The sequence below is a fragment of the Callospermophilus lateralis genome, chromosome 10, assembly GCF_048772815.1.
Source record: "Callospermophilus lateralis isolate mCalLat2 chromosome 10, mCalLat2.hap1, whole genome shotgun sequence".
Classification (NCBI taxonomy): domain Eukaryota; kingdom Metazoa; phylum Chordata; class Mammalia; order Rodentia; family Sciuridae; genus Callospermophilus; species Callospermophilus lateralis.
In genome coordinates, this window is record NC_135314.1 from 92942532 (window position 1) to 92955207 (window position 12676).

General features: G+C 37.7%; 1 protein-coding gene across 4 annotated transcripts in view; it reads right to left on the bottom strand.

Annotated features, from left to right (window-relative positions):
• Window positions 1–12676, bottom strand: part of Fndc3b (fibronectin type III domain containing 3B) — a 325529-nt gene that overhangs the window by 220827 nt on the left and 92026 nt on the right. For all 4 annotated transcript variants that reach the window (XM_076867793.1, XM_076867792.1, XM_076867790.1 and 1 more), the window contains exon 3: window positions 9015–9090. In XM_076867793.1, coding sequence (XP_076723908.1) covers window positions 9015–9090 — 76 coding nt within the window. The remainder of the gene's footprint in view (window positions 1–9014; window positions 9091–12676) is intronic.

Genomic DNA, 12676 nt, shown 5'->3' on the forward strand with positions numbered 1-12676 from the left:
GACACAATACCTGTATTATTTATTTATTTGTTTGTTTGTTTATTTATTTATTTTTATGTGGTGCTGCGGATCACTCAGTGCCTCATACGTGCAAGGCGAGTGCTCTACCCCTGAGCCACGCCCCAGCCCCAATTTTTCAATTCCATCCACACTGTATACCTTATCTGTTTCAATCAACTTTGAATTAGTTAAAATAAACGTACTATTATGTTTACATCTAAAGGTAAAATAAATTTACTCTGATGAAAGTTTAAACTCCAACTCAAGCTGAAACCTTTATTTATTATTTACATCAGTTTACAACAAAAGATAAAGAGCAGTTTTAAACGGTTTGGTACAGTCACCATAGAGATTTTATTTAATAAGTATATGAATAAGACAGTAAAGATCATTAGGCTCTCCAAAACACTACCAAACTTCCTAAAGAAGGCTAACCTGGATGAAGAGCCACAGGTACATGGCAATGTGATACACATGGTGAAAGTACATCTAGCCCGAGTTGCAGAATAGGATGACCAACTCTGTTGCAGAAGGTACACCCCTCTCAAATGGAATTAGTACCCTTTAAGAGACCCAAGAAAGATCTCTAGCCCTTCCAACCAGGTGAGGATATAGCAAGAAAGCATCATCTATCAACCAGAAGGCTCACCTGCATCAGACACCAGATATGCCAGAATTCCCAGGCTCTGAAACCAAAAAATATTTTTTTTTTAATAAGCCACCCCAGTCTGGTATTTTCATTATGGTAGCCCCAACAAACTAAGACAAGTACATTAAGAAATGACTTTCCTTGGGCTGGGGTTCTGGCTCATTTGTAGAGTGCTTGCCTAGTATGTGAGAGGCACTGGGTTCAATTCTCAGCACCACATATAAATAAATAAAGTCCATCAAAAAAATTTATATATAAATGAAATAACCTCCCTTTACTCTGGATACCTAGGATGTGACAGAGATAACTAAGTTACAAAGATAACTAAGTGAGTTACAAAGATAACTAAGATTTGACCCTTACCCTTGAAGAACTCAATCCAGTCTTCCTTAAAGGCACTTCTAACACAAACTTTTCTATTTCAAGTTAAAAGTGTAAGAACAAGAATAAAAAGAACAGAAAGAAGAAAGCAAAAAGTAAAAGACTACAAGCTGGGAAATAAAATGTGGCAGACAATTAAAATGATGTGACACTGTTTGCTTTTCTGAATTACCTGACATGCAAAGATCTGTGACATTTAAGAACTCCGAACAGTGGTACCTTCAGAGATGACATTATAATCATTGATTAATAAGCCCAAAAGGAAAAAAAAAGTACAGAAGCTATACTCCCATTGCATAAAATGTATTATTTGAAGTTTTAGAGCTGAAATATGAGGATATCTAAAAATTTCTAATAACCCGAGTTCACATGGGCTTTCTGAAATGTTTCTAAGGTTATGAGTAACAAAAATGAAAGGAGGCTCAATATCTACCTATAAGGAAGACCTGGAATTTATAATAATGGTTCTTATTTATGGATCCTTACTATGACTCAGAAATATTCTTAGTCCTTTACATACATTTTCTCATTTAGTCCTCATGGCAATCCTTGAAGATAGATATTACTCTGGAGTGTGCAGAAGAAGTAATTTTACAATATTAAAATATTTGTGCTAACATGCAGGAATTTTGAAGCCAGGCAAACTCACCCCAAAACCTATAATGATCTTACCAATATGCCTCACTGTCCCTTAGCATGGTCTAAGAGTAGGGGGTACTAAATACAGATTAGAAGAAGTATGGGATTTAATGGAAATGTAAAAGGCAAAGCCTATAGAAGGGGAGGCATACTCAGAGGAGCTGCTTTCTTGGGTACAACAGAAGGTTCTAAGGGCTTATGTGAATATGGCTGCTCAGGCATGGTGTGAGAGTTAATAGCTATTATCTAAAGAAAAGCAACAACTGAAGCTTCAACTACAACAAGACTTGTTTGAAATGCATGGAACAGTGGGGTCATTGTTTTAGCTACAATCCTATATCTGAACAGTATACACATTCCCATAAACCTTCATCTGAAATGTTTGAACTGGTGCCATCATTAGCAATCCCATGAAAGCCTATTATAAATAAGCAATGAAACAGAAGCTGGAACTTCAACTGATTTCCACAAGCAGGACAATAAGTCACTGCCCACAATTAATCGTGCAGTCTCTTCAGGAAAAAAAAAAAAAAATTAGCAAAGCTGTATACATGACTAGATGATGAGGAAGATAACAGCACTTACAGTGGATTATCTCACAACCCTATCAGATGGGTATGAACACCACTCCCATTTTAAAAGAGGAAAGTGAGGCTCAAAGGGCAAGCACTAGCTAGCAAAGGACCAGGGATTCGCACTAGAGAGCATTTACTCTGAAAACTTAATACCAATTAAATCTTTAACAAATCACTAAAATTCTACGTAGAGAAAATCTGATGATATAACACTGGGTGAAGTTTTGTTTAAAATTCCATAATTATACAAGTATAAAAATAGATAGCAACAGGGCTGGGGTTGTAGCTCAGTGGTAGAGTACTTGCCTGGCCCATGTGAGGCACTGGGCTCAATTCTCAGCACCAAATTATAAATAAATATAATAAAGGTCCATCAGCAACTAACAAGAAATAAAATAAAATAAAAAATAGCAACAATCAAGGTAATTGGAAAGGGTAGAAGGAGAAAGATGGCAGCAGAAACACCAGACACCTTTCTCAAAAAAGACAATACTTGACAATTTACAATACTCAATCCCTGAAGACAGTGGTAAGTACCATCATAGCTTTTCCTCTCACCCCTTCCATAAATTGGACTCTCTGCTGTGGGTCCATCAGTACTGATCAGCCTGAGAACAACCGCTGATAAACGTCAAGTTACTCAGCATCAAGCTGTTGTCTGGTCAGCATATGGAATGCCTACTTGTAACAAGTAAGCATGTATCCATCCTTGTTCAGGAGAAAAGCTCAATCATATGAAAAATAAAGGCCCCAAACATTTCAGAGATCAGGCATGCTCAAAAGCTAAAAGTCGTTTTCTCCAATATTTCATGGGAAAATGTGTAACTCTAAGCATGGAAAAAAAATTCTAATAAAGCAAATACATACAGACACAGGTAAAGGACTGATTTGCCTTGAAGTTAATATTTGAGAGTTATAAGATGGACTGGAAAATTGGTGACATAATTTAAATTTTCCTAAATACACACTCTCTTGGCTTGGAGCCTCCCTGCAAGACTGTGAATTAACACCTACCAAATACAGCTGCTTTGGGTCAATCACAAAGTTTGGCATAACACTGAAGCTAGCCTGGGCAAAAGACTGCTATTTTTAATTCTAAAAGATTTTCAAGTGAAGCCTAAGTGTTCACAAAAACATTTCAATGTCTTGAAAAACACCCAAATGTAAGTCAATGTGTTTTCCAAGGGGTTTCTTGTGTAGCAAATCTAGCTCCCCAAATCCTAATCTTATAATAGGAAGATATAATTTCTAATACAGGCATTCTATAATTAAATACAATCAAGTCACTATAATTTCTGCATCCAATGCACTAAAATATACAGAACTATTCCATGAACTCACACTATAAGTTCATGTTCAAACTACCTAAATATTTTTAATCAAAAATTGGTTGTGTTTAAGCCAAGGCAAGGGTTCAAACTCTAAAAACAGAGTTCATTACAACAGGTCTTCTTTCCTGTGTTTTAAACTAGTAAAACAGGAAATTCTCATTCATATGCAGAGCTTGCATTAAAGAAATAGACCATTTAGAAGCCTTGCTTTTGAAATTATATACCTACCTCAGCTTGTAAACCTAAGCTATGACACTATTCATGACATTTCACAATAAACAGAGCAAGAGACAACCTGAGTTCCCTAAGACCTGTCATAAAATTCTTAGAAAGAATGACAGGTCAGTGTTTTAATATGTCAAACAAGCCTAATAGGTGCAAAGAAAGTGCCAAAATTAAAAAAATAAAATAAAAAAGAACGTAGCATTAACATCCCTGTAACATTCTGGATGCTGAATCACACATGGGGGGATGGGGAGGGAGGGAGGAGACAAATGAGGAAATTCAGAAACAGGGAACAGCTCTCAATGGTGTCATTCACAGAGCCACAGAGCAGAGCGTGGTGTTCATCAATGATACAGTTCCCACACTTGCTGGAGCTGAGGCAGAATTAGACACAGAGCTGCAGAAGGCTTAAGCAAAATAAGAGAAAAAAAAAGTTGCACATTCTAACAGCTTCAAAGCTAAGACTAACTCACAGTGAGGCTCTCTTGAGTCTCCCTCCCACCATAGACTCTGCTGTCATTTGTCATTCTGAGGTTTCAACTCACTGAACACAAGTTAGCAGGGTAAATCATTGTTGTAAAAGATCTAAAGTTTTGGACAAAAACCACTGGCAATTAAATATTTTTAAAAGTTATAATTTATTCAAGTAATGGTGCTTTCTAAACATTTTAATCTGTTTTCTTTTTTGGTACTGGGGATTGAACCCAGGGGAACTTGATCACTAAGCTACCTCCCCAGCCCTTTGTATCTTTTCAGACAGGGTCTCACAAAGTCGCTGAGGCTGGCCTCGAACCTGCACTCCTCCTGCCTCAGCCAGGATTACAGACAGATTACATTCAGTTGTTTTTCCTTCTATTACCATGACGTTCACTTATTTTCCTCACGCTCACAATTAGTATGCATTAGCCTTAAAACAAAATTTTAAAGCTGCAGTATTAATAATAGATCATTATGGAAATAAGTGTTTCTCTTAAGCAAACAATTAGCTTCAGTTCTCAATGTGATTTGAAATTTGAAAGTTCTATAGAGACTTTAGAGGCCAGTAAAAGCATATAACGAAACAGCTCTCAACTCACAGTAATCTTTAAAAGAAAAGCCATCACACCTGACACCCTACCAGAGTCAGAGTGCCATCAGTGATGATCACCAGGCTGCAGGGCTGGGGTGAAGGACATACTGTCCCTGTCACAACTGACTTCAGAATCAGTAGTGCTACTTCTCCCTGCTCTTCCCAAACTTCGACAAAGGTTGGACTACAGAGGTCCAGGGGGGCTCTCGGGAGAGACAGGCCTAGAGCCTTCCAGGAAGTAGGTATTTGTGTTGGCTAGAGGACTTTACAGGGAGCAAAGAAATGATGGCATATGTGGACAGGAAGGAAGGCGGCACTGCCAGCACCTCAGCCCAGACAAGGACATGAAAAGAAGGAGATCCGCAGCTGCCCTCTATTAAATCCTGACTCTAAGCAAAGGCGAGGATTCATATTGATTGCTAAGACTTTTTCCCCCCTAACAATTCGCTCTTTATACAATTTCATCTGGCCAAGAAACGAAAAATCTTTTGTCTAGGATGCCATAGGTATAGTGCAATCTCCATGTGAAAATGAACCATGCCCTTGTGTGGCCCCTTCAAGACCTATGATTCATGTTTCATGGAAAATATTGAGAAATATTCCATTAGAAATGAATCTGCTTTCACAGCGTATTGTATGTTTCCTGTGTTTTTCTTCCTTCATTATCACCAAGGACATTCCCATGAAAACAAAATCTTGTTTTCTCCCAGAGTAACTATATTCTCCAATATTCATCTGCTTCCAACTTCTAAGCTGCCTTTTAATGACATCACAATGAGTTTCTGGGGTGATCTCACAATGTCTTACAGAGAAAATTATTAAGTAACAAATTAAACTACAAACAAAGGGGGCTGACCTCAGATGGTATGATTTCAAAGGTTCCAGGAAGGGCCAGCAACTAACTCTACTTTCTACCACTAGTTTCCCTAAAGCAATCCCTAACCTACTGACTAGTGCTAAAACAGCCAGGTACTAGGCAGACAGTTTCAACCATTGCATAAGCAATGGGTATGACTTCAAAAATTTCCAGAAATATCCTTCTACCACTACTAACCTCTCATCCCAATTTAAAAGAGAGACCAAAAAAAAAAAAAAAAACTTATCTACTAAGACGTAAATGCTTCTTTCAGAAGGTTCCGCTACAGTATGGCTCAGTTTCTAATTCTTTCCCAGTAAGTTTTCAAAAAGAAAAAGGAAAAGACTATCTCCTATTCTACCAGTCCTCCCCACTCCCAGCAATAGGAGCTGGACACCCTACTTAGAAGCTCAGACCACCCAAATCTGAGCCCAATCCTGGGTGGAAATAATGTAAGGAGTTCTAAACCTGTACACCCTACATGACACATCTGCTAGGCACCCCTAAACTACTAAGTACATCTTAGTTCTGTCAACCAACTACCTATCTTATTCTCAAGACCCAGACACCACCAACCCATTCACTTTGTTGTATAAACCATCTCTGTCTCATCCTGGCACCACGCCCAGAAATCCTGTTATTTCTGGAAGAGAAATCCACCTTGCTCTTGTCACATGCCTGAGGAGGAAAATGGTGTCCTCCCTGAAGGAGCAAGGCAATGAAGAACTCAGGCTCTGGAGTGAGCTAGCTGGGGACGAAAGCGCAATTCTGCCCTTTTTATAGCTGTGTGATTTTGAAGTGTGAATCAATATCTATGAGCCTCAGAGTCTTCAAGGGTATCTACTATACTCTAAATGAGAGAATGCACAGGATAGCAACAGCAGAGATGAAACCACAGTGAGAGTTAAGGACGGCATAACATGCACTGGAATTTACAAATACATCACCTGTTTCCACATCCTACACTGCTCTGCTTTACCCATGTGGAGTGAAGCATCACTAACTCATGCTGGAACTCCAATAAAGGCTTTTGAATTTTGTGCCTAGGTGACTGCTGTTACACATTGGTGGCAGTCAATGGGTCAAGACTTGGGGTTCAGCCTATCAGGCAACTTTCCTTCGGGTTTCTGAAGTTCACCCTATTGTCACAGTGCTTCCCAATCCCAGCAGAGTACTTGGTTCCTGGCCCTGGTCCTTCCCATTCTGTCCTGGGCCACTGCAATTAACTGGGCCAGATATCCCCATGACCCAAATGAAGATAATGGAAGTATCTGGGTCTTCAGAAGAAAACGAAGACAAGGAAGGCCAGGGGAGCCAAAAATAAATGGGCTTCACAATTCTTCTTTAGTCAAAGGCATTTTTTAAATCACTGCAAGAGTGTCAGTGTCACTTATCTCCAAGTATTATCATAAATAAATACAAAGCTCCCATTGTGAACAGAGCAATATATTGCAGCATTTCCTGTGGCATATACTAGTTACTGACTTAGATTTAAAAAAAAAAAAAAAAGCCAGGGAAAAGCTAACTATGAGAATATACACGCGTGCACACACTCCTTAGAAGTAAACTACAAGTTTTCCAAAAAGTGAACTCAGGTGTCATTCAAGACTATATTTTATATATACATTGCTCTATGCAACAATTTACCTTCATAGATTCTATTATAAACAATTGGTTCTACAGGGACAGGATCTGTCATAGGATGCCAATGTTATCATGACCAGAGACTCAACTATTTTCGTACTAAACTGAAAACCTCAATTTTATACTATATAGGTAATTTTTCATCTGGATTTTCTAGTGTGATTTTATCTAATACAAAATAGGTTGAGGTTTTCAAAGATGACAATATCCACTTATTAGAGAGAAATTCAGCCAGTAAAAATCATTGATAAAAATCATTTCAGATTAACTCTAATTAATACTCATTGGGCTTGAATTCTTTAAAAATGTACTCATTAATTAAAAAAGAATGTTGTATATTTTTGTTTTTAAAGATACAAAAGAAGTAATGGAACTACAAAGCACCATGCTGTTTCATTAAGGAATGTAATGGAAAAACCAACTGTTTCTATGCAGCTCATTATAGGAAACTAAACTGATGGGCATTTCCTCTCATTTGTTTATGTATTGCAAACAAGTCCTCTGATGAGTTTACAGTCCAATCAAATAACCTAATACTGATCTAAGTTACATGTCAATTTACTATTTGCCATAATCCCAATAGCTGCCAGAAGAAGCTACCACAAACCATGCCTTCTACAGTAGTAAACAAAACTAGGTTCCTAGAAGGCTTGATGTTTTCAAAGGTGAACTAAGAAAGACCCCCAAGAATGTGCTGGGAGTGGAGGGCGGGAGGATGGAAACTGACCATATTTCCAATCTTTAGATGGGGGTCAAAGTAAAAGGACTATGGTTGTGAAGTTAAGTCATATACTCATAAAACATCTGAAGAACTCTATCTGTACAGTGGGAGATATTCTGCCTAGTCTTCCCCTTGCTTATAGGTGATATACAGCCCTCCATTGTATCCCAGGCCTAATATACTATATCAAGAAGCCTCACTTACACAAGCAGCTTCTTCAGATGACAAGGTTCAAGGCTCAGATGATGCTAAAAAGGATAATATTCCTCGAAATCTTGGGAGACGGCATTTTGCACGTGGAAAAGACACTGGATGCCAATGGGTAAAGCTGTGGTGGGCAGCTTTCTAACCATGGCCTCCAATGACTGCCTCCTGGTATTAACACCCTTATTTAATTCTCTTTCCTGACTGTGAGCTGGCCCTTCTGACTCCCTCTTGCCTTTTAGTTAAATGCTCTGATGAAGCCAGCTGCCAGAACATAAGCCCCATCCCCACAGAGAGACCCATTTAACAAGGAACTGAGTGAAACTTTCTAATGGCCCCCAAAAAACTAAATGCTGCCAACAACCAAAGTGAGGCTAGAATATCCATGTACAGACTTGTCTTTAAGACAACTGAGCCCTGTCCCACACTTTGACCTTAGCTTTCCGAGAGGTCCTGAGCCCTAGGATCCATAGAAACAAAGACTGTTGCTGTTTAAAGTCATTAATATTGGGGTGACCATTTAATCAGTGATAACTAGATATCCAATACGTACTTTACTACTAAATGCATCATCTGCATAGCATCACAATTTGAGACAATTTTTCAGGGAAAAGATACATTTTTACCTCTAGAAAATCATGCACACGTGTAAGAAATACCTCCTTCTTTAAAATAAGGGAAAAAATCCTTTGATTTGAATGTTTACCAAAACTTCCTTACCTTGGATGCACTGAAGTGTTCCATCCTCCGCTCTTATTGTAAAAGTCTCACCTGGATTAACTTGAACGAGAATAACCTGCCAAAATAACACACAAATTTCAATTTAATACTAGTAAACCTGAAATTTTCTTCAAGTTTTATTATCTAAATTTAAGCAGTATGCAGGAAGTACATCACACAGATACCTTGTGTAAATGCAAAACTTAGGGTATAAATCTTAAACCTGGTTCAAACTTTGAGAGATAAAAGGATATGTGCATTTAAAGTTAGTCAAATGATTCCTACTACATTACTTACATAATTTTAAAAAATCAATTTTAAGATGCCTTTTGTTTGGAAAACACAACTTCTTTTTCTCTTTCATAAATTAAAAAACAACACTTGGGCTGGGAATGTGGCTCAAGCGGTAAGGCACTCGCCTGGCATGCGCGGGGCGCTGGGTTTGATCCTCAGCACCACATAAAATAAAATAAAGATGTTGTGTCTGCCGAAAACTGAAAAATAAATATTAAAAAAATTCTCTCTCTCTCTCTCTCTCTCTCTAAAAAAAAAAAACACAAAAAACCGCAACACTTTATTTATAAATGAAAACTGCACCTAGAAATGAAGTTATGACCTGACATTGTTGTATTCTGCTCCCAAGTATCTATTACTAATCTGAGTTATAAGATTCTTCTACATAACAATACAAAGCAATTCATAAAAATTAAAAGTGGCAAAAAATAAGTATCTGGGTATAAGATCCTGAAGAAATGATGACCTGTACAAAATAAGTTAGTAATATTATAAATAAGCCCCACCAAATACTCAGCTGGTTTTTTTGTGTGTGTTTTTGTGGTGCTAAGGATTTAATCCATGGCCTTGCTTATGCTGCAAACATTGTAACTCTAAGTCACATCCCCGGACTTTTCTGTTTCAATTGCCTAGGGCTAGCCTCAAACTTGAAATCCTCCTACCTCAGCCTCCTGAATAGCTGTGATTACAGATGTGCACCACGACAACCAGCTTCACATGTTTAAGTTTATTACCTAGAGGTAGTGTTTCAGTTATCTAAACATTTGATATAAGTAGATTACTTCCAAAAGACTAGCCTATGAGTGACAATGGCAAAATATGTTCTTTCAACAGCCTCACAATTTAGCTCTAATTAAAGGATAACAAAGGGAAAAATAACTAATTTACATCTAATATAAATTAAAGGTCATAATCCAAACTTAAAAACTATAGTTAAAAATTATCTCTAGCACTATTAAAATATATACTTTTAGAAACTGATAGGTATCAGTGTTCTTGCCTTCTTGGCTTGAAACTACCAAGTACACTGTTGTCTCCTTGCTCATCTCTGCCCACCACACACATTATTCCTTCCCTGCTCAGCTAATGTCTATTCATTCCCCTGAGCTTAAGACATAGCCTCTGACTCTCAGAGCAAGCCTGGGCCCCAACAGATGTTCTTTTAAAAAAAAAAAAAAAAACACTCTTAGTTCTCCTAGAACTTATAATTGCAATTAATTAGCTAAGCAATGATTTCGCTGTCTTTCCTTCATTAATCAAGGTGCTTTACGGATAAGATCTGACTGTCTAGCTGTGTGCCCGGCATAGAATAAATGCTCGATAACTATTTTTACTGAAAGAATGGAAGTCATAAATCATAAGAAAAACTGCACAGAATTATTTTAACTTTTGAAAATAAGCTTTTATAAGATGCAATTTCAGTCAACTTTATTTACTGTATGTTCCATAATATATGTAAAACTCATTTCACCTTTAAAAACTAAACTTTTAATATCCATGTCTTTTGCTTCTTATAATAATTCACCATAGAAGACATGGCTTAGGTTATTAAAAATTTTTCAATTAGAAAGTACATGAACTGGGTGGGGAGGTCATTCAGGAGGAAGCAATCTAAGCTTCATTCCTTGTGCTTCTCGTTATTATAAATGATAGACTTTCTTGTACAATAACCATGCAAATAATCCTCGAGTCTTCAGTGTACAAGTTCTCACCAATGTAAACACACTGTGCCATTTTAAGGACTCAAAAGGAAATCCCTTCAGATCTCTAGAATGATTAAAAAAAAAATTCAATTGTTTTTTTGAAACTGAGCTTTTAAAGTCATTTAACATGAAAATCATCTGAGTTAACTCTGTTTCTACATAAATACAGGCCATATCTCTACTCCAATGATATAAAGTATCACTTAAGTCCATGTACAAATTCTAGCATCACTGTAACAGAGCAGAAACCATCTGCTTTGTGTTTAAAGCTCTAGGAATAAGCATGTAATATATGCCTATGGGACTAATGGTGGGGGGAGTTAATGGGCACCAAGACTCTGTGTCCCATATTCTTTGACAACTCCAAATTGATATATTCTCTTCTACACACTTACAATTGTCAGGCAATGTATCCTTGACTGTTGGTTCTGAAAATACAATTCACCAGTATTATGGAAACTCCCAGGCAAGAAAAAGAATTTCCGAAGTGAGGTACACTCCAGATTGTCACATTATCTGCCTTGTATACAAAAAGCGTAACCCTTCCTTAATGGTTGCTGAGACTACAGGCCACATCCAAATCCACTGGTGCCTTCCCGGCTCTACTTATTGAGCTCAACTTCTGATTCCTATCCTACTTCTTCAAGGAGAAAGACAGTAAGTAAAGGGCTTTTAAGCATTCTAACAAGATACCTCTCTTCAAATGTTTAGTTTCTGTAATTTTCATTGCTGCTGAGCTGCTATGGCAACCAGATTATAATGGCAACCAGATTATAATCTACCAAGTTACCTCAGAAACCAGACAAATCTTCTGTGTCCCAATAACAATGTTTCTTAGTAAAAGCAAAAGCCACTATTTGAACAAACTATATTCATATTTGCAAAGATAGTTTAAAGGAAAGTGTTATGTTCTACTGAGGGAGGCTGACCACCTTGCTGCTTTCACTGTCAATAAGCAGAGATAAAAATAACGTTTTGACGCACCAGCTCCAGTGACCTGCCCGCCAACAGACATGAATGAGTTCCCGCAACAGGCCTTGCATCACGCAGCCCTGAGGAGCATGAGTCACACCTTGGCAGGCTAGGGCATCTGACCTTTTGTATTGTATCATACCAGTGTCTCTCTGTCTCTGCCCTCCCGCCCCCACCACACACACACACACACACACAGCAGACCTAACTGCTGCAAGTTCTCTTAAATACAAAACATAAAACACAACATAGCTGTCCAAATCTCATTTTTTGTCCACTGACTGACCATTTCCTGCTTTTCCAAAGACAACTTTAAACCAATTCATGCTATATTCTGTGTCTTGTCAGAGAAGAAGAAAAAGACAAAGATTTTAATCACCGATAGATTTTCTTCCCCAGAGATGTTAAAAAAGAACCACACTGATCAAAGCATAGAAGCATACCTCAGGGTACTATTGCTTCATCAGATCTGTTTCAAATCCATTATTGCTACCTGAACCAAGAAGCCCAAAATAAACACAAGGCAGTTTATCAAGGCTTAATGAAAAATAAGTGACCACTCTTCCAAAGACTAACAAAACAATAAAACAAGATTTAGAATTAATATAATTGAGCATATGGCTGAACACAGCATCCTGGGAATGCTTTACCCAAGAAGCAAACTGAAAGAAGATGTAGCAAATCTTTCCTCAC